The sequence below is a fragment of the Lynx rufus genome, unplaced genomic scaffold (assembly GCF_022079265.1).
Source record: "Lynx rufus isolate CCGP_SWC_20201006 ecotype Redwood Valley unplaced genomic scaffold, mLynRuf1.p SCAF_1, whole genome shotgun sequence".
Classification (NCBI taxonomy): domain Eukaryota; kingdom Metazoa; phylum Chordata; class Mammalia; order Carnivora; family Felidae; genus Lynx; species Lynx rufus.
In genome coordinates, this window is record NW_025814823.1 from 28,289,202 (window position 1) to 28,310,385 (window position 21,184).

General features: G+C 39.9%; 1 protein-coding gene across 7 annotated transcripts in view; it reads right to left on the minus strand.

Annotated features, from left to right (window-relative positions):
• Window positions 1-19,117, minus strand: part of AKAP11 (A-kinase anchoring protein 11) — a 48,725-nt gene extending 29,608 nt beyond the window's left edge. For 2 of the 7 annotated variants that reach the window (XM_047080292.1, XM_047080253.1), the window contains exons 1-2: window positions 19,042-19,117; window positions 6,173-6,282 (exon numbers count right to left, since the gene is read on the minus strand). In XM_047080292.1, the coding sequence (XP_046936248.1) occupies window positions 6,173-6,232 (60 nt within the window). In that variant the 5' untranslated portion in view covers window positions 6,233-6,282; window positions 19,042-19,117. Of the gene's footprint in view, window positions 1-6,172; window positions 6,283-7,778; window positions 7,908-9,137; window positions 9,282-11,758; window positions 11,919-17,698; window positions 18,763-19,041 lie in introns of those variants that run through there. The other 5 variants (XM_047080298.1, XM_047080262.1, XM_047080278.1 and 2 more) reach the window with 5 other exon arrangements.
• Window positions 19,118-21,184: the final 2,067 nt, after the last annotated feature.

A 21,184-nucleotide genomic window follows, 5' to 3' on the forward strand; every position in this document is an offset into this window, starting at 1 on the left:
TGCTGGAGAGGATGTGGAGAAACGGGAACCCTCTTGCACTGTTGGTGGGAATGCAAATTGGTGCAGCCGCTCTGGAAAGCAGTGTGGAGGTTCCTCAGAAAATTAAAAATAGACCTACCCTATGACCCAGCAATAGCACTGCTAGGAATCTACCCAAGGGATACAGGAGTACTGATGCATAGGGGCACTTGTACCCCAATGTTCATAGCAGCACTCTCAACAATAGCCAAATTATGGAAAGAGCCTAAATGTCCATCAACTGATGAATGGATAAAGAAATTGTGGTTTATATACACAATGGAATACTACGTGGCAATGAGAAAAAATGAAATATGGCCTTTTGTAGCAACGTGGATGGAACTGGAGAGTGTGATGCTAAGTGAAATAAGCCATACAGAGAAAGACAGATACCATATGGTTTCACTCTTATGTGGATCCTGAGAGACTTAACAGGAACCCATGGGGGAGGGGAAGGAAAAAAAAAAAAAAAAAAAAAAAAAAGGACGTTAGAGTGGGAGAGAGCCAAAGCATAAGAGACTGTTAAAAACTGAGAACAAACTGAGGGTTGATGGGGGGTGGGAGTGAGGGGCGGGTGGGTGATGGGTATTGAGGAGGGCACCTTTTGGGATGAGCACTGGGTGTTGTATGGAAACCAATTTGTCAATAAACTTCATATAAAAAAAAAAAAAAATTAAGTAGAGTTCCAAGTGATCAAAACACACACACACCATAGCCCAGGCATTCGACCTATTAAAAGCTCATGAGGCCCTCACAATGGGTACACTTACTCTTACCCTACACTAAAACCCAACAGACTACATGCCTGATTTCCTAGTCATTGGCAGAACAGAAGCAACAATTTATATAAGGAGTGAGATGATGTGGAAACTGTAATAAGGCATGCTAACAAAAGTGATTACTCTCATAACAAAGTTGGAGACGGAAAAGAAAGAGAGTAACCTGAACTAAGGCTTTTCAGGGTCTTAACACAACTAGATGATAAGGCTTTCCAGATGTGGTAGAAGAAAGGTCACAAGTGCAAAGGAACAGATGGAAGAAAAATTTATATAAAGAAAATAATGAGTAGGATAGTCAGACATAAAGAGAACGTTAATTTCCTTCTACCATATTCTCCTTCCACTGATTTGTTGATCTGCTCTTCTATCAGAAATGTCCTTACTCTCTAATCTTCCCCTGTAGAAATCCTACCCAGTCCAAGACCTATGAAGATTTTCCCACCCCTTAGTCATTATCAAAGTTTCTATTGTATTGTCTGCACACTGAGATCATGAAGTCCATATCATAACACATCACCATTACTGTCTCTACATGTACTTGTCTTTCCTACCATTAAACTAAATTAAGGTCAGAGACTACATTTTATTCAATGTTTCCTCAGATTTCAGTACCTCACGTACTATATGAACTCAATAAATGTTTGCTAATTTTAATAAATTAGAAATTAGTGGAAATCTTTGGTTTAAGAGATACACGTAATATGAAACCAAAGCAGTCAAGAAAATAACGTAATGTTAAATTTGAATACGAATTATCAATATGAACTCATGATTCTTTAAACACATGTACTACATTTTTCCATTAAAAGATCACAGAAGCAGGGTGCCTGGGTGGCTCAGTTGTTTAAGGGTCTGGTTCTTGGTTTCGGCTCAGGTCATGGTCTCGCAGATTCGTGGGTTCCAGCCCCACATTGGGCTCTAAGCTGGCAGTGAGGAGCCTGCTTGGGATTCTCTCTTTCCTCTCTCACTGCCCCTCCCAGACTCATGCCGTCCCTCTCTCTAAATAAATAAATTCATTAAAAAAGAAAAAAAGATCACAGAAGCAATGACCCTCAGTAGTAATGAGCATACCCAGCACCCAGATTTTGGTTTCTAAATACCATTTGCTAATAAAAGAACTAGAGCTCCTTAGGAAAATGGCTGGTTCCAAGCTGGAGGCAGAGAAAACATGATGTGTGGATGGAACATCTTAATTGTGACAGAAAGCAATGAAGACCTCAGGGACTAAATGGGTCATTTCAAAAGAACACAGAAGCAATAGGTGAAGGGGATTAAGAGCACACTTGTTGTGAGAAGCACTGAGTGATGTAAAGAATTGTTGAATCACTATATTGTGTACCCGAAACTAATATAACACTGTATGTTACTTTTTAATTCCTTTTTTTTTTTTAAATTTTTTTTTTCAACGTTTATTTATTTTTGGGACAGAGAGAGACAGAGCATGAACGGGGGAGAGGCAGAGAGAGAGGGAGACACAGAATCGGAAACAGGCTCCAGGCTCCGAGCCATCAGCCCAGAGCCCGACGCGGGGCTCGAACCCACGGACCGCGAGATCGTGACCTGGGTGAAGTCGGACGCTTAACCGACTGCGCCACCCAGGCGCCCCTTTAATTCCTTTTTAATTCCAGTGTATGTACATACATACATACACTGGAATTAAAAAAAGAAAACAGAAGCCAACTTGAAGGAATTCCTACTGGCCAAACTTGGGCATCTAAAGAATAAAAATAGTTAATGGATCATAACAACTGGATTAAAAAAAAAATCTATGAATCCATTAAAAGAGACAGATAAAAGGATGGGGGTTGGGGGAAAGTATGTGTATATATAAGAATGCTGAATGACAAATATGGAAAGAATAACAAAATTTAAAAATGCCATTTGTAACTCCCAAAGTAATTAGTGATTTAGGGAAAAATTATCAATGTATCTTAATCACTGGGTTAAAAGCTACTGGAGGAGAACAGGATACTCTCTCTCAGCATCATCCTACAGATCGCTTAACTGTACTAATTACAAAGGATACATGTCTTTATATTGGTGATATCTGGTGATATTGGGGGAAGACCAAAGAGACACAATACCCAAGTAAGTGTGAATCTTGACTGGATCCTACCTAGATGAAGAACAAAGTAAAAATATTAAGGATATCTGAGACAATTAGGGAAATTTGTATATGAACTGCATGTTAGATGATGCTACTGAATTAATAATTTTCTGAGGGGCTCTCATGATGCTGATGTTCCTAAGAGATGCCTGCGGCATACTCTCACATGGTTTCAAAAGGGAAGTACGTTTGTGTGTGCACGTGTATTTATATACACACACAAACAGAATGGGTTGGCAAAATGTTAACAGAGGGTGAACCTAAGTGAAGAGTATGTATAGTGTTCATTGTACCGAGTTTTTTTTCCTCAGCTTTTCTATGGGCTTAAAAATATTCTATGTGGCGCCCGGGTCGTTCAGTCGGTTAAGCATCCAACTCTTGATTTTGGCTCAGGTCATGATCTTGTGGTTTGTGAGATCGAGGCCCACATCAGGCTCTGCACTGGCAGTGTAGATTCTCTCTCTCTCGCTCTATCTGCCTCTCTCCTGCTCTCTCTTTCTCTCTCTCAAAATAAGTAAAAATAAACTTTAAAAAATATTCTAAGTTTTAAATGATTCTGTTTTCATTAATGAGTGGAGGTTTTCAGGATAATGTACAAACAACTCAAAAAAAAAGGAAAAAATCTGAAATCTGAACCTGAACTATTGATATAAATTCATGACACTGAAAGGACAATGAGTACTCCTAGTACCCAGGGTACTTGGTTCCTAAATACTATTCAGGGTTTTTTGGGAAAATAGCCAATTTCAGGTCTGAGGAAGGGTAAGTAGATGGTGAAACTGGGTCAATCTGTTATACTAGAAAGTAGGGAAGCAATCAAAGAATTAAGAGCCTGAGACAAAATGACACAGGCACCAGCTTAGAGGGACGCCCAGGGACCAAGTTAGAGACCCTCTGAGCAACTTAAATTAATAAGTAAATGAATAAATGACTATAAATAAAAGATTGGAAAATAGAGAATTTTTAAATCCATGCGTCGAGCAATACAAATGAATGAATGAAGGAATGAGAATAAACTCACTTGCATATTACACCAAATCACTAATCTGAAAATTGGTAATTCAAGGGCATTTACCATGTCTTTTTAGGTGATACTGTAGTTCATTTAACCTTAATGAGAGAAAGCTTTTCTTTAAGAATTCTCGCTAACTGGGGAGCCTGGATGGCACAGTGAGTTAAGCATCTGACTTGCTCAGATCATGATCTCACAGTTTGTGAGCTGGAGCCCCGCATCGGCTTCTGTGCTGACAGCTGAGCCTGGAGCCTGCTTCGGATTCTGTGTCTCCCTCTCTCTCTGCCCCTCCCCGCCTCATGCTCTGTCTCTCTCTATCTCTCTCTCAAAAATAAATAATAAACATTTCAAAAAGTTAAAAAAATAATAAAAGAATTCTAGCTAATAAATGTAAAAGGAATGATAACATTAGGAAAATCATCATTTTGCAGCTTCCAGGAAATAAGATTCTGGAAAGGGTCATCAAGGATGCCAAATATATTAGACAAAAGGTTGCTGGAAAAAACAAGATACTTGCACAGAGCCAAGTATCACCCTCACAGATTATGTGATAACTAGAAAATATAAAATATACTTTTAAAATGGACAGTTCTGGCAGAGTGATTACCTTCATCAACTGATCAATTTTTGTATCACTGATCACAGGAAAACCTGAAATTCTGTCCTCACATCATTCTACAAATTATTCTTGCCAAAAATGTTTAACCTGAATCTAATCATGCATTTACACCTAACTTCTAGAATCTATGAAATGGAGAAGAAAGAGGAATAAGTTAAATACCACTGTGAGAAAACAACCAGACAGATCCAAAATGTGGGACATTGTATAAGAAACTGGTCCAGCCTGTTCAAGAAATCAGTCTTGAATTTTAATAAATCAAAAAAAAAAAAAAAAAAAGAGGGGAAACTCTCAGACCAAAAGTAATATAAATAAGTCATAATTATCGAGTGCAACTTAAGGCCTAGAAGCCTAGACTGAATCCAAACTGGGGGTGAGGAGGACTGCAAAAGAGATTTCAAGGATAATAAAGGAAATCTGAGTACATCTGGGTATTGGATAGTAGGGAATTATACTGAATTTTCTTGAATGTGATCCTCGCACTACTTTTATACAATAACTGTATTATTGTTATGTGGGAGGATACTGTGATCCCTGGGAGAAGCACACTCAAGTATTCAGGAGTGAAGAGACATTAAGACCATAACTTTCAAGTTGATTCTGCCACAAAGTAGACACGTGCGTGTACACACAAACACACACACACACACACACACAGAGTAAATAAAACAAAATACAACTGACCCTTGAACAACATGGTTTGAATTGCATGGGTACACTTACATGTGGATTTTTTTCAATGAACATGGTACGATACCGTATATGTATTTTCTCCTCCTTATGATTTTCTTAATATTTCCTTTTCCCTAGAATTTACTTTAAGAACACAGAATATAATACATATACAAAATATGGGTCAATCAACCGTTTAAGTTATTGTTAAGGCTTCACATCAAGAGTAGGCTGTTAGTGGTTAAGTTTCTGGGGAACCAAAATTTGTACATGATTTCTGACTGCACAGGGGTTGATGCTCCTAGCTCTGACATTGTTCAATGTCTATTAACAACTGTTGAATATGGTTGATTCGTATGAAAGCTTATGTGTAGGTGTGCTATGAATTTAACTCTTCTTTATGCTTGAAATTTTTCATAACAAAATGTTAGGGGACAAAAAGGTGAAGAAATGGAAGAGTAACCAAACTGTCTTAAGAGGAAAAAGGAGGGTTCTTCCACCAACTACAAACAAAGGATCAGGAATCATATTTATTTTGCTCACTACTGATTATCCAATACCTAGCACAGCACCTGGAATATAATAAACACTCAAATTTACATTTGCTGAATGAATGAGTAAATGGTAATATTTTGGGGCAAAGGTAAAGGTACGTAAGAAAACTTATAGCTGATGTTTACGCTGCTAAAAGATGGAAGATCTTGAGAAAATAAAAAACAGAAAACTATCTGTTGAGAAGAAATGGGGAGGCATTGCAATCTCTGGGAAATAAAGTTGACTGTCTCCATTACCTCATAACACTATTTTCATATATGCCAATTCTGCAAGATTTTAATTTTACTAATTACAATATTGAGATTCGTTTAAAAATAAGAATATCATACAGCTGCTTAACGAGATTTTAAAAAATGATCAACATTTTTATTAAAACTATCACTAAAAGAAATCTAACACAATGAACTTACTTTTCTGACAGATGCTCTAGTCTTCACGTGACTGTTTCTCGAAGTCTGGACGGCTGCCATAACTATATTGCTTTTCTGTGTAATCAATGAAGAATTAGTCCATAAAACACCTAAAGAAAACACATTAAAAGAAAACTACTGATTTCAGTGATTCAGGCAAGCATTCTGTCCTAAAATAAGGTCTTTAAATTCAGTCATTTAAAAAAATTAAAACATAAAACAAAAATTCTGAGACATAAACAATTATTATAAAGTAGTTTACCCTTATTTATTCAATCTCACTGCCTTTGTGAGGTTTTTTTTGTTTTTTTTATTTTTGTGTTTTTACAAATAAGAAAATACTTGAAAGTCTTAATAAGAAGTGTTTAGAAAACCTTTTAAAATCTAAAATAGTGAAGATTACAAAAAAATCCGAGCCTTCTTATCTCCCAAAAGTCACTCTAACCCTACAGCAACCGTGAATGTGTGAATGTTTTTTACACCTTCTTATTTCTTGGGTAGAAATACTTGATAATATACAAATGAGAATATGAAATCTGTGTAGATAAAATAAAATCACATAAACAATAACAAATTCCTTATTTAGCCATCTTAACAGCATACCAATGACTAGAGTTAAAAAAAACTCCAAGTTAAATGATTAAGAGTACTTACAACACATGTACACGTGTATACACATACACACACATACACACACACACACACACACACACACACACACACATACACACACACCCCTCTTGGAAGAAACTCTGAAACTAAAGGACTTAAACTTTTTATCAATGTTTTAAGGCAGTACCTTTGAAAGTTTAAATCAACTTGGGCATTAACCATTCAAAATTCACATCTGACCACACAGTACCTTGTTCATTTAAAATCTACTTGGACTCGATGCTATGGATACAAGGAAGAATAAAGCAATATGGCCCTTGGGTTCAGAGCGTTGGAAGAAAAACATTTTATTATAGTAAAGAATGAGAATAGGAAGTGAATTCTAAATCATTAAATAACTAAAAAATTTGAATCAATAAAGATTTAAGAAATGGTTAGTTTCAACCAAACTGGCCTTACCAAGAATTAACCTAGTTGAGGTTTTCAAGGCATCCGATTAATGTAAGTTTACACTATGAAAAGATTTATACGCAAAATCAAACATCAACTAGTTTCCATCAGAACTGCAAAAAAAAACCCCCTAAATTTCAGTGGAGTTCTAATTTTATACTCTTTCACCATAGAGATAAAACCAAAGTGTGTATGCATGCGCATAGATTCTAATTTTTTTTAAGTTTATTTATTTAGAGAGAGAGGGTGCACAAGTGGGGGAGGGGTAGAGAGAGAGGGAGAAAGAGAATCTCCCAATCCAGGACTCGAACCCACAAACCATGAGATCATGATCTGAGCCAAAATCCCACGCTTAACCAACTTAGCCACCCAGGTGCCTCTAGGTTCTAATTTCTAATAAAGAATTATGATGCTATTCTATTCTGAACTAGGATAAATGCTAGTGGTCTCTTTAATAATAAAATGTGATTAATGACTAGAATTGAAGTAGGACTGTGAGAAAGGCAAGGGAGGTCTCAACAGTACAAGATAAAGAGCAACATACCAGGACTCAGAAGAGTACCATTTGTGTCCTTGTTCTTCCTCTCATTAGCTTTGTTTCCTCCAGGTAAATTGAAGTATCTTTGGATCTGTTTCCTCAATGTACATATCAACTTACTTACTGGAGAAGTTTATTGTAAGAATGAAATGGAAAATAATTTATAGGAGGCATTTTGGAAACTATAAATAATAGTTAAAAGAAAAATTAAAATATTTACTTACAGGCCAAAATGATCAAGGGGGCCAAATTCTCAAAACAAGGTATAAACATAAAAGTTTATGTGGCCAAGGCAAGACAATAATCCTTTTTACTCCTCTTTACCCATAGAGTTCTCTTCAACTGCCAGAAACCCTCAGAGGCAAGGGGACTTGCCTTAAGTACCATATAAAATACAAAGGCCAACACAAGGGTTCCAGAAAAGGAAAATTCTCAAACACGGCGCCTGAGTCAACTAGCATCTTTCTGGTGGGCAAAAGTGTAATGCAAATCTAAACTCTGAGAATATTCCTGTGCTATGATACAACAATTCTACTTTTGGGAACTCATCAAAGAAAACAATGATCCTAGAGCATCTAGGGTCCTAGCGAGGGCTTCTAAGGCTCCAAGTGCTTTACTAAGAGACTTACATGAAGATCTCATTTAATCCTTAGGACTGGTACAGTAGTACTACTCCAGTTTTACAATGAGAAAAACTGAGGCAAGGATGAGTTAAGCAACTCGTGCAGGCCCACACAGTAAGCAGGAAAGCTGAGATTCAAATCCAAACCTTCAAACTCTAGCACCCCAGGTCTTAACCAGTATAAATGTTTGAAAAGGTGTTCAAACACCAGTATTAAGGTCTGAAAAGGTATTCAAACACACTTTATACTGGAGAGAAATAAGAAGCACTCTAGATGCCAGACAGGAGAGTGACTGAGTAACTGAGATACATTCCCTGTTGATGCAATCATGTTAAAAATAACACTGAAGGGGGTGCCTGGATGGCTCAGTTGGTTAAGCGTCTGACTTCGGCTCAGGTCATGATCCCCCAGTTCACGGGTTCAAGCCCCACGTCAGACTCTGCTGACAGCTCAGAGCCTGCTCTGGATTTTCTATCTCCCTCTCTGCCACTCTCTCTCTCAAAAATAAACATTAAAAACAAAAGTGTAAAAAAACCACATCTCTTCCTAAATAACTACAACACTGAAAGACAGAGGAACATAGCACAAGGCATGTTCCCCTTCTCTGACTCCTGAAAGGGCGGAGTTGGGGAAAGAGATGGGAAAAAGCAATCACCTTTGCAGCTGCTAACCAAAGTCAATAATGAGCAAAGATTACACACTCAGGAAACAGGGTGACTGGTTATCTAGATGAGCCGCTTACCGGAAGGTGCTGTGACATGCCAGGCCCCTGACAAGGAGGTTGGGGGAGGCCAGGGTGCTCTGAGACAACATCCCGGATTTGACACCTCTAATTACCCCAGTGCTCTACCTACAATACTCCTGAATAGCAGACTGGGGCAGAACACTCTTTTCACAGTGCAGTACTAAAGCAAATAGAATCCAGTATTTAACAGACCTATGAAGGAACATTAAAAACATAAAATAAAAAAGTAAAAATACACTAAAGACAAAAAAAAAAAAAATCCCAGACAAATATAATCATGTCACCCAAAACCCATATAATCTATTTTCAGACCACTACCTCAGAATTTATATTAATAAAAAAGAAACCATATTTAGTTCTGTATCTTCACTCATTTTCTGAACCCTACTCCATCTCTTTGTGTTTAACGTAACACATGAGTAAAATATTATCTCACTAAGGGAAAAACCTATCAGAGAATAATCTTTGCAACAGCCTATCCAAGTGAATCCAACGTGAGACAGTGTGACTCATACCTCTGGTAAAGCAAAGAAAAAAAAAACGTATCTTTGGAAATGATGTGAAGACAGATGGGGGGAAAAGCAACAGAGCACGGTTTCTTCACCACCTTATATAATTCGAGGGAATGCAGTTTTAGCCAGATTTCACAAGAGGAGCAAAACTACAATGTTTTCCCCTAAACACCTTTGTGTTATGATGATAAACTGTTCACTGAATGCTTTTTTGATTTGTGCCCTATCACAGGTAAATAAACAAGAGTCCTAAGCAGGGAATAACTAAGTGTGTTTCTCTACAAAGAAATTAGAGTGATCCAGATCATTTTTTGAAAGCAGATCAGAGAGAAGAAAAGTACAGACAGACAGGGCAGACAACTGAAAAGTAAGCTGCTACAGCTCACTGAGGACACAGGATATAAAGACAATATCATGAAATAATCAAAATCCCCTCAGAAGCAACCAAAAGGCAGAATGGATATTGCTAAAGACATCGGAACGCCGAGGGAATCTTAAGAAATATCACAGAATACAAACAGATGAAAGCATTGGAAAACAATTATGAAGAGTACAGAAAACACACATATGGGGCACTTTGAATAAATTACACTTATCTTAGGATCCTGTGATTCCCCTTCTTAAAATTTATCCTACATATACACTTGCACAAAATTCATAAATATATATGTGAAAGAATAGTCACTAAAACAAAAAAAAAAACTAAAAATAATCTAGAAGCCCATCAATTCAAATAAATTATACTGCATTCATCTGACTGATTTTTACCAGCTGTTGGAATTAGATGAATACACACTGATGTGACAGCATTACCACAAAATATTAAGGGGAAAAGCAAATTGCAGAACAGTGTAAACAGTACGCTCTTTACTTGTCATTAAAAAAAAAATTACATGTGCCAACTCTGTGTGTATATTTGTACAGGCCTCGGAAATACCATAATGGATATAGACTAAACTCTTGATAGTGGTCATTCATGACAACTGGGACTTTTTTTTAATGTTATGAAATGTCACATACCTGTAATATGGGAAGATGATACACTGTTAAGTAAAATAAGTTTCCACATGTTCACAGTATCCCATTTTTGGGTAAAATCTGTATAACTGCACGTGTGTTATTTGTATATGCGACATAAAAGAGAACATGTACTAGATGGGCACAAACATTGTTTTTTTACCTAAGTAGATGCAATTATGCTGGTTTTATTCTTCTGGATGTACAGAAGCTCTTTTATAATCAGAAAATAAGTACTTCCCATGTCTTTCTTCCTCTCCTCTGGCCTAAGAAATTTTCAAGTTGGCATCATCTATTTCCTGACCTTTTTATAGCATGAGTTAACCAAGCCAAGGAGTCTCTGAAACCCCTTCCTTGTCTTCTATCAACACTCTCGTCCCATCTTGACTCTCTTCCTATGGCACTGGTTCTCAAACTTCAGTACAGGTGTGGATCAGCTTATTTCTAACCTGTTCCACCCCGGAAGATCCAGATTCAGGAGGTCTACATGGAATCCTGAAATCTATACCTTTAACAAGTACCCTCTGTGATTTCTGAATGAGAACACTTCTCTCTCTCTAGGTACTACGTTAGTCTCCTTCTCTAAATTTTTTCACAACTTGTTACTCAAACACTAATATTTCTAACCTTCATCCTTGTCCTTTGTGGTATTCAGTCTACCTAGTTTTCCAAGGATATTCAATCTCTACCTCTGATTTTAACTGTGCAAATAAGTCCCTAATGTCTATCTCCAGTTCAACTCCTGTACCTGTGTTTCAGTTCCTTGGGTCCAATTTTCTATTCAATACTTCTAACTAAATATCCCAGTTACTCCAAAATTGGTACGTCCAAAAACTGAATAAAACTTTCTCTCTAAACAATTTCTCTCCATAGAGCCAGTAAACCAACTGAGCCAGCAGGCTAAGCTGGAAACTGGCTTTTCCCTCAATCCCTATAGACTACCACATCTAGTCAGTCACCAAATCCTGACCTGTCACCCTCCTAAGCTTCCCTCAAACCTACCCTCTCTTCCATCAGCTAAACTGTCATTTACTCTTCATGCATCAGTTGAAGGACCTCCCTCCTTGAGGAAGACTTGGCTCATCTTACCAATCCCTCCTTGCCCAAACAGTAGCCACCACCTCTGTGCTCTCCCAAGGTGGGTTGTCCCAGTCCATTTTTTTCCTGCTTCCTTCCTTTTGTGAATTTCTGGAGGACAAAAATGTTTTATTGTATTTATATTCTAACACAGAAGGCAAATCAAACATCTGCTGAATAAATAAAAAGTCTTTGAAGAGGCAAGTATACCTTCAAATGTTTCAACGGGTACTTCTACATTTAATGAATCATTATCAGCTTCCAATAATTTCTAATTTTACAATATTTGATAACACAGTAAATGCTCCAAAAACACGTGTTGGCCAAATTCCAAATGGCCAAGTGTTAAAATTAATATTCTGTTAAATATAAATACAACAAAGCGGGGCAAAATACGTGAAACATTAGTTTTCAAACATTAGGCAACAGGTAACCCAAGCCTATGAGTGCCGAAAGAAGGGAAACACTGGCCGCTGGCTACTTTCAGGTCACAGCACAGACAGGAGAAAGCCAAGTGTTCCGATGGTCTCAGCAAGTTGCAGAGGCAGAGATGAGAGTCTGGGAAGGCCAAGGTGGCTAGAACGCTCAGGGTACAGCACTGGAGAGAGAGCTCACAAAGACTGAGAGCAGCAGAGAGTTGCAGATGGGTTCTTCTAGGGACCTTGGTCAAATACGGATCTATGCCAAGTGTCAGAAGTTGGGGAAATAACCACCAAACAGCAGCAGGCCAAACAATACCTGGAGCCAGACAGGGCTTGGAATAATCTGCACCCCCACCAACCGGAGTGGAAAAAAAACTGTGTAATATATCAGGCAATGGATGGGCTCCTCAGACGGAATTTACCTTAGCTGAGGGACTAAGGGAGCACTACAGTGAGGCTTTTCTGCAGGCGCACTAACAAAGCTCAAAAGCAAGCCTCAAAATAATCCGACAGATTCCAAACAACCTAACCATGAACCCCAACTAAACCCAACACTTAAAAAATACAACAAAACTGAAAAAAAAACCACACACACACACAATAAAATCGAGCAAGCAATAGCATAAACCTGAACGGCCAGCACACAGTCAAAAATTACCCGTGGAGAAAAATATGACCCCTAAGCAGGAGGAAACAAGGCAAGTAGTGCAGACCCAGAAATGACAAATGGAATGAACAGAAAAGATGTCAAAATTATACTACGAGCATGTTCCATATACTCAAAAGGGAAGAGGAAAACATGATCGTAAGGAGAGAACAGAAAATATAAGAGACCCAAACCAAACCTCTAGAGTTAAAAATAAATCTAAAATAAAACCATACTGGGTGCAATCAACAGCAGATTAAACACTGCAACAGAAAGTGGACTTCAAGACATAGCAAAAGAAGCAATCAAAACTGAAGCACAGAGAGAAGCCTAAAAACAAACAAGGCAGCATCAGTGACTCACTGTGAAAGGTGAGTAACTGGAATCCCCAAAAAGGTGGGGGACAGGAGTAATCTATGAAGATAAAATGGCTCAGAATTTCCAGAAGTTGATGAAAACCATAAACTGACAGATACAAGAGAGATCGACGAATCCTAAGAAAAATGAACATAAAGAAAAGCACACCAAGGTACATCATAACCCAGTTTCTGAAAACTAGGGATAGAGAATTCTTAAAAGCAACCAGAGAGAAAAGTATATATTACATAAAGAGGAACAAAGAAAGACAGCAGACTTCTTGTCAGAAACTATGCGGAGCCATAAATAAAACCGAGCAACATCTAAAAAAATGTGTCAACTGAGATATCTATACCCACAGAAAGTATCTTTTAAAAATTAAGGCAAAATAAGTTTATTTGAGCTAAAAAAAAAAAAAAAAGCTGTGAGAACTCACCACCCGCCAACCATCAGTAGAATAAAGGTTAAAAGAAATTCTATGGGCAAAAAACAAAAAACAAAAAACAATACCAGATAGAAGTCTGAATCTAAACAACAAGTTTAGAATGCCTGAAAGGGTAAATATGAGGGTAATATAAAAGCTTTTTCAGAGCTATTTTCTTTTCGTTTAATCCCTTAAAAAAAAACTATTTAAAAGTGGTAACAATGTATGAATGGGGTTTACAACATACACAAGTAAAATGCATTACAAAATAAAACAGAGTGTGGCAGGCTGGAGTTAGAAAAATGCTGTTCCTTCAGTATACAAAAAGTGACACTGATAAGTTAAAGTTGTCTTGTAAACCCCAGAGCAACCATTAAAAACAAAACAATAACACCTGACAGGCCAACAGTGGCATTAGGGTGAAGTATCTCTCCTTTCTGCAAAAATCAGGAAGCTAAGGCTAATCTTCACAAGATTCTCTAAGAGTGCAATTACATAATATATGTAAAAACAGTACCTGATATAGCAGGCATTGATATAGTGGGAATTCAAACGTTTGCTTCTTTCTTAGGAACAGACTTGCTGTTTAGCTTATAATATCTAAAAATACCACGGCTATCAGTTACTATTTTGTTTTTCCTTTCAAAACAATAATCAATCATACAAAAAGACCTAATTTGTGTTTGACCTAAATGATTATCTATTAAGATATTTGCTTCTCTAATTTCCTGCACACCAACAATAAATACAGCTAAAAAAAAAAACTAAAATCTTCAGGCTGTGCTTTCAGTGTGAATACACAGCTTAGAAGTTGAAGCAATATTCTTAATCTTCTACATAACCCCCATCTACAAGATTACTTTAACAAAAAATATGTTCAGAATTTTAACCTAGGAAAACATTTCTCTTTATCAGTGACATCTATTCTGCCATGACTCAAAGAGTTGTACTGCTGAAAAGACATTTATGTAGCTCTTGCAAATAGTGATAAAGCTCCACCCTAACCCACCAGTAGCAGAAATGAGTGAATGGATCTGCTTTGCAAATGGCCCAGTGCTTGGCACGTAACGAGGCATTCTAAAAACCTGCGCAGAACCTATTAACCGATAGGATATATAAGGCATTACAAAAAAAAGAACGTGAAAGATAATTTTAAGGTTTCAAGCTTGGGGATGTGGAAGAAAAGTGGAGCCTTTGCCAATTACAGGGTAACCGGAAGACAGTGTTTATGTCAATGTAATATCCAAAGTCACCTAAAATATATACATTTAGTTGGGGAGGTCAGAACTAGTGATGTTACTCCAGGAGTCATCTATATATACAGAGCTTGAAAGCTGATCCTAGAGACTGGGAAAGCACAGAGAAGATCAAGAAAGAATCTTAGGGGGCAACCATGATAAAAGGTTGCCGGGCAGGTAAACAAAGAACCACAAACAAGTGGCAGTTTGAAAACGAGGCAAGGTAGAGATTTAGAAAAATTTAGTGTCACTGGAGTCAAGAGACAGTTTTATGTCTAGAGTGGTCAGCATTAAGCTTATACTAAACTCCTGAGGGTAGAAATGACACTCCTTTCATCTCTGAATGCTGCAGGAGTCCATATCGTGGCACCTGCCACACAGAATGCACTTAATAGTAATCATACTACATCCTTACACTGTGCCCGTGAGGTACTGCTTAATTGCTGTTGAACAGAACTCACATTTCTCACAACAGAAGTTGCTGTTAATATACCCATCTTACATATAGAGAGACTGAGGCACGAAGCATTTACATAATTTGCCTTCATTCAGAAACCTAGAAGAATCCATCCTGAAAGAGACCATTACTGGGAGCGAGTTCAATGCAGTACTAGAGGGGGAAATGCCAACTGCAGGATGTTAATGGACACCAGAGGTTCCCGTCATTCCTCCCTGTCCATCCCCTCTTTATTCGAGAACTTGCGGTACTCAGTCTAAGAAAGTACAAACTGTGAGACGCACCTAAGTCTCCTCCTCATCCATTTACCCATTCTCCTCTTCGCCGGTCCTCAGCCAACTGGACTACGAGTGCATACTCGACCCACAGGATTATCCTTCTAGAAATTCAGAATTAAGAGATGCAGATACTCGTTGAGACTCATGCTACAAAAGCAAAGTGAGTCTGGTGTTGGCACCACAGCAAACCAAAGTTTCATGCAAGCCAAAGTCAGGGGGAAGCAGAAACCAAGAGCCTTAAAGAGAGCCAATCGAAAAGGAATTGCTTCAAAAGACATAATAGCGTCCAGAGTGCCAAAGAACAGAGGAGCAGACACAGAAGACCATGTGTTCCCAGAGAAAAACTGGAAGAGTAACTGTCTGAAGATTTTCTAGTTCCCAGGACCCTAAGTTGGACTTCATGCAATGGGCTTCAGAAGCAACCCACCAAATGTGTTGACAAATACTTTTTTGTTTATTTATTTTGAGAGAGACAGAGACAGTGCCAGTAGGGGAGGAGCAGAGAGAGACGGAGAGAGAGAATCCCAAGCAGGATCCGCACTGCCAGAGCACAGCCCCACACAGGGCTGGAACTCAGGAACCAGGAGATCGGGACCTGAGGCAAAAGAGTTGGAAGCTTAACCAACTGAGTCGCCCAGGCGCCCCTGACAAACGCCTTTTTTAACTAAGTTCATTCAAATGGGTTTGTGACCCTTGCAGCCAAATAACCCTCAAGCCATTAAAAAGGTCCAAGGAAAAACATTGACTAAGCAGCTACTATAAGCTTCAAAATAACCTTGAGGTATTTTGACTCTCACCATCAGGGATGAGGAAATAGAGACTCAGCTATATTAAGTAACAGATTTGCCTGACACCAAAACCCAAACTCTTTCTATTTTGCCTCACTTTCATTCTAGTTCCATCCAATCTGTTCCAGACCACCACACCATTTATTTACCTTACTTTTTCCCATGAAACATCCTCAGATTAAGCCAAAAATGTTAACCTTTCTCCTTTTAACCTGTTCAGTTTCTAATCTATTCATTTCAAACATCTTTACTCTAGTAAGTATTTAACAATAAAATGAACTTTCATATGCAAAGACGAGTGGCAGCATGAAGGCATTTGCATCTGTTTGGTCTGCTTCTGAACTGATACAGTATTTTTTTTTTTCCTTTCCCAAATTTACCAGTTGGTACAGCCTTAAGTCAAGCCCGAGCTAAGTGTAGATCTCTTCCTGGACTCGTTCCACTTTCATTCCCTCCAAATGACTGACTCTATTAGTAAAATGCAGGCCACTTGACAGAAAAAGGACAAATTTGGCTTGCCTAAATAATTACCCTACCCAAAACTACTTCAATTATTTTTCAAAGGCAAGACAAAACAAATATCTACATCCTAAAAGCTTGAAACCCTTACCAAAAGGTTATAAAGACTAGGAAAAAAAATTTATTTTTCTGTCCTTGAAAACCAGTTTGCCAAGAGGAATGGGAGGTCTTTTAAAATCTAGACCAGTCTCGGGGCGCCTGGGTGGCTCCATCGGTTAAAGGTCCGACTTCGGCTCAGGTCATGATCTCTCAGTTTGTGAGTTCGAGCCCCGCGACTGGCTCTGTGCTGACAGCTCAGAGCCTGGAGCCTGCTTCCGATCCTGTGTCCCCCAGTCTCTCGGCCCCTCCCTTGCTCATGCTCTGTCTCTCTCTGTCTCTCAATAATAAATAAATGTTTTAAAAAAATGAAACAATAAAATAAAATCTAGACCAGTCTCTTTTGCCCATTAAGTTTTTCACATTTTCTCCAAGCATGGAACAGAACTCCACCGCTGATTTACACGTGGAAATTTCCCTAAAAATGACCAAAATGTATCATCTGATTTGATCTGATTTCTTTTTCCAGACAGTATGTTCCTGGAATTAAAAAAAAAAAAAAAAATAAGTGTACTATCCTTCTTCCAATCTCTAAAGGTAAAGGAGATTCTTCAGATTCTAGATTTATCCCAGGAATTTAGAAGCTAAAGAAGCTCTCACTGTGGTTCAGGGTCTTCAGGAGGTCCCCTATCCTCAACAACCGAGAAATATCACTAGCCCAGGAGTATACCTGTAGGCCCTCAGCAATAGTGCAGTTACTTAGGTATATACACTAATCACTAGTTACCAGTTCAGCCTGGGAATCCGTTTTTCTGACTGCCTTACATTCTTTGATCTCTCATAAACCGAGCTGTTACAGCCACAACCAACAGTGAAATTCCCGGTCAACCCTGGGTAGTTCTGCCAAAAAGAACATAAGAAAGTAAGAAAAACCATGTTATACTTGAAAAGGGGGCTAGGTGTTTAAAAAGATGCGTTAAATTGCACTATTTTAACTGACACTAATCGTGCTGGGAACTGTGCTGTCATTTACTCTAAAATCATAAACAAGACATTAAAATCACTTCTGCATTACTGAGTGCCTTATATTTTGAATACTCTGTATTTTCTATACATTTCCCTGACATTTAAAAATCACTATGAATCAATGGAACATCTCTAACAAGGTGGAAAGAAGCTAAGAAAAGCTTGTATGTTTTGCAAGGGACTGAATAATTATGATGCTGAAAAGAGAACCAAAATTTTTAACTCTGGTTTGCACTAATACCATCAGGTATGTGACAGCTGTATTTCTCATCCTGAACATCTTAAGCCTAAACCACTTCCAGTTTAATAAGGTTTTAGAGGAGAGGGAAAGCAGAACTGTTACCAAGCTGTACCACGGTAGTGGTTTAGATTCTACTGTCACGGCCATTTTACCAACGTTTTTTAATACTTCGGTCACATCTACCTATTTTTGTGTAAAGCGAGGTAGGTGCCTGGAATTATAAAAGTACACCAAATCCATTCGCAATATGGATGGCCAGCATTTAAACCATCAACAAACAGCCTCGGAGAAATTTTGACAGCAAATCCAAACATCAACACTCCGAGGAGCTGCTTGACGCCTTCCGTTTCTGTCACAAGACTTGGGTTGCGCCTGGTTCCAACGCTCGGAGGTTCTGACAGTGAAGGATGCTGCTCGGGGACAAAGTGCAACGTCCTCCTCCTCCGGTATACGCTCCTGTGCGCGCACTACGAACACAAACTAAGCACACGCACCGCTACGCACCGAAAAGACCCGGCTGGGAAGACCATTCTGGGGATGGAAACTGAGCTTGTCATTCAAAGTGGCTGCATGCAACTCGGCCCCCACGCTCCGGACCCACAAGACCCGTCTCGAGCCCGAGGATGCCCCCTCCCCCCGAGGCCCGGTGCCATGGGATTCCTCCCTCCGCCCCGCTCCTCCCGCTCTCCTCCCACCGCCGAGCGAAGGCGCAGCTCTGGGCAGCCCCGCAATCAGAGCAGGGACTGCAGACAGAGAGACTGGGGCGCCCGAGCCGGGCCGCCCCATCCACCGCGGCCCCGCACCACGCCGCCACCCCTGCCAACGCGCGGCTTTTGCTGCGGGCGGATCCGCACCCGCCTCACCTGGGGGCCGCAGCCTCCGCAGCTCACAGGCATGTCACCGGCCCGCAACGACCAGTCGCGCGAGCCGCCGAGCAGGCGGGCGCCCCCTCCCGCACCAGCCCCCGGCCCTCCCCCCTCCCCGCCTCCCCGCCCCGCGGGCCCGCCCCCGCCCTCGCCCTGCCCACCCCCGGCTTCCGCCGCCGCAGTTCCAGTCCGCAACACCACCTAATCCCCACACCTCCCACTCACTCTCGCGAGAGGGTGCGGCGCCTCTCGCGAGAAGAACTCTGTGACCAAGCCCGCGCAAAAGTGGGTGGGCTTTTAAAAAATGAAAGAACGAACAGGAAAAACCTTCCCACGTGCTCTGGGGCGGCCAGCGGATCGGCCCCGCGCGTCTCGTGACGTCCAAGCGGCCGCTCTATTGGCCAGGATCCGCTCAGCCGTGGGAGCTTTAAACTCCAGGCTGACCTACGAACCTGCGGCGAACGTCTTGCGCGCTTCCTGATCCGTTACCATGGAAACGGCTTAACCCTTTCCTCTGGCAAAATACCCAAGCTGTGGCTGGCTCTGCAGGTTTGGTTTCAGGCCCTTACTCCTCTCTTTCGAACCCTTGGTCTTACCCCTGGGGTCAGCTGGGCTGCTTCTTCGCCACAGGCTAGCCTCGCTTTGTTCTGATTGCCGTGGTTCTTCCCAAAGCGGCAGCCCCACCAGATCTGACGGCCCAAGTAAGGCTCATCCTTTGGGGGTGGCTCCGCCCCTTCTCTCCAGCATCTCTAGGGAGGACCACTCACAGCGCTTCAGGCCCACGGCCTTATCCGAACCTCAACAATTGGCTTCAAGGGATCTCCGGGCCCTAGTGCTCACCCTTACCAATTTACGCGGCATCGGAATCAGGAAGTAAAGCATTGGTCACGGAGAAACCAAGCTCTAGATGAAAATCTAATGTGTGATTATTTACATTTGCAATCGGAAGGGCTGGTCCAGTCAAGTTGCACAGTCTCCTCATGGACATCTATTAAAAGGTGGAAATACTTGATAGATGAGAAAGGCATTTGGAAGTATATCCTCATTACGAGTTTTGGACTGTTTGGGAGAGGGGGACAGGGAACAAAGGGTGCATACATACTTTATTTCTTCCTTCAATAAGTTTTTGTTGAGCTAGTACAAATGTTAGACACTACTCCATCTGTCTTCTGAGCAGTGATGAAGACAAATGAGTCTAGGTTCTAGGGAGCTTATGGGGGGAGGCAGAAAGAAAAACTATTTGTTTGCCTTAAGCTCAATGCAAAGAAAATACAGTAAATGATGTGATGGTGATTGTGATTGGGTGGCTGCTTGAGGGGCCGACCTTTGGAGGAGATGGTAAGCAGTGATTTGCCTAAGAGGCAGGCAAACATCAGAGGGAAGAGCCTTCTAGGCAAAGGAAACAGCTAATTCAAAGGCCTTAAATTGGATTTGAGGGAAAAAGATGAGAAAGTAAGAAGAAATAAGGTCGGAGAAGTAAATAAATATGTGCCAGATCCTGTAAGATTTTGTAAGCTAGGAAAGTAATTGTTGGGAATTTAAATGCAATGGAAAGCGGTGGAGAATTCTAAAGAGGGAAGAGATACCTATGCTGTACTTTTGTCTTTAAAGCTCTTCCCTGCAGAGAACTGATTTTAGGTTCTGAACCTTTTGGAATCTGAACTGATTTCAGAACCTTTTAGGTTTCAGAGGAAGCAAGGAGACTGAGACTTGTCCAAGACAGACACAATCCTGAAAGACTTCGTTCCCAATGACCTTGACATTATCCATATGGTCAGAGCATTGGTGCCATTTAATGCCTTCTGTTAAAAACATCTGGCTACATCTTCATTTACTGCTATTTAATGACAGTAAAAGAAATAAATGGAAATTTTTTGTTACTTGGGCACACGAATGTCCCGAAAAGAAAGTCACATTGATTTTTTTTCTCATCCATTTATACCACACAGATAACCACCTCTTCTGTCTATTCCTAAAGTCAGATCTAAGAAAAACAAACAAAGTGATGTTCAATGTAGATATTTATTCCTGGGTATCAGATTTAAACAGGTAGAAGTTGAAGGCTAGAAAATGAAGGTATTTCACTAAAAAAACAGAAATCAGGAACAAGTTTGAACTGGAAGTCCTCTCATTAACTGCT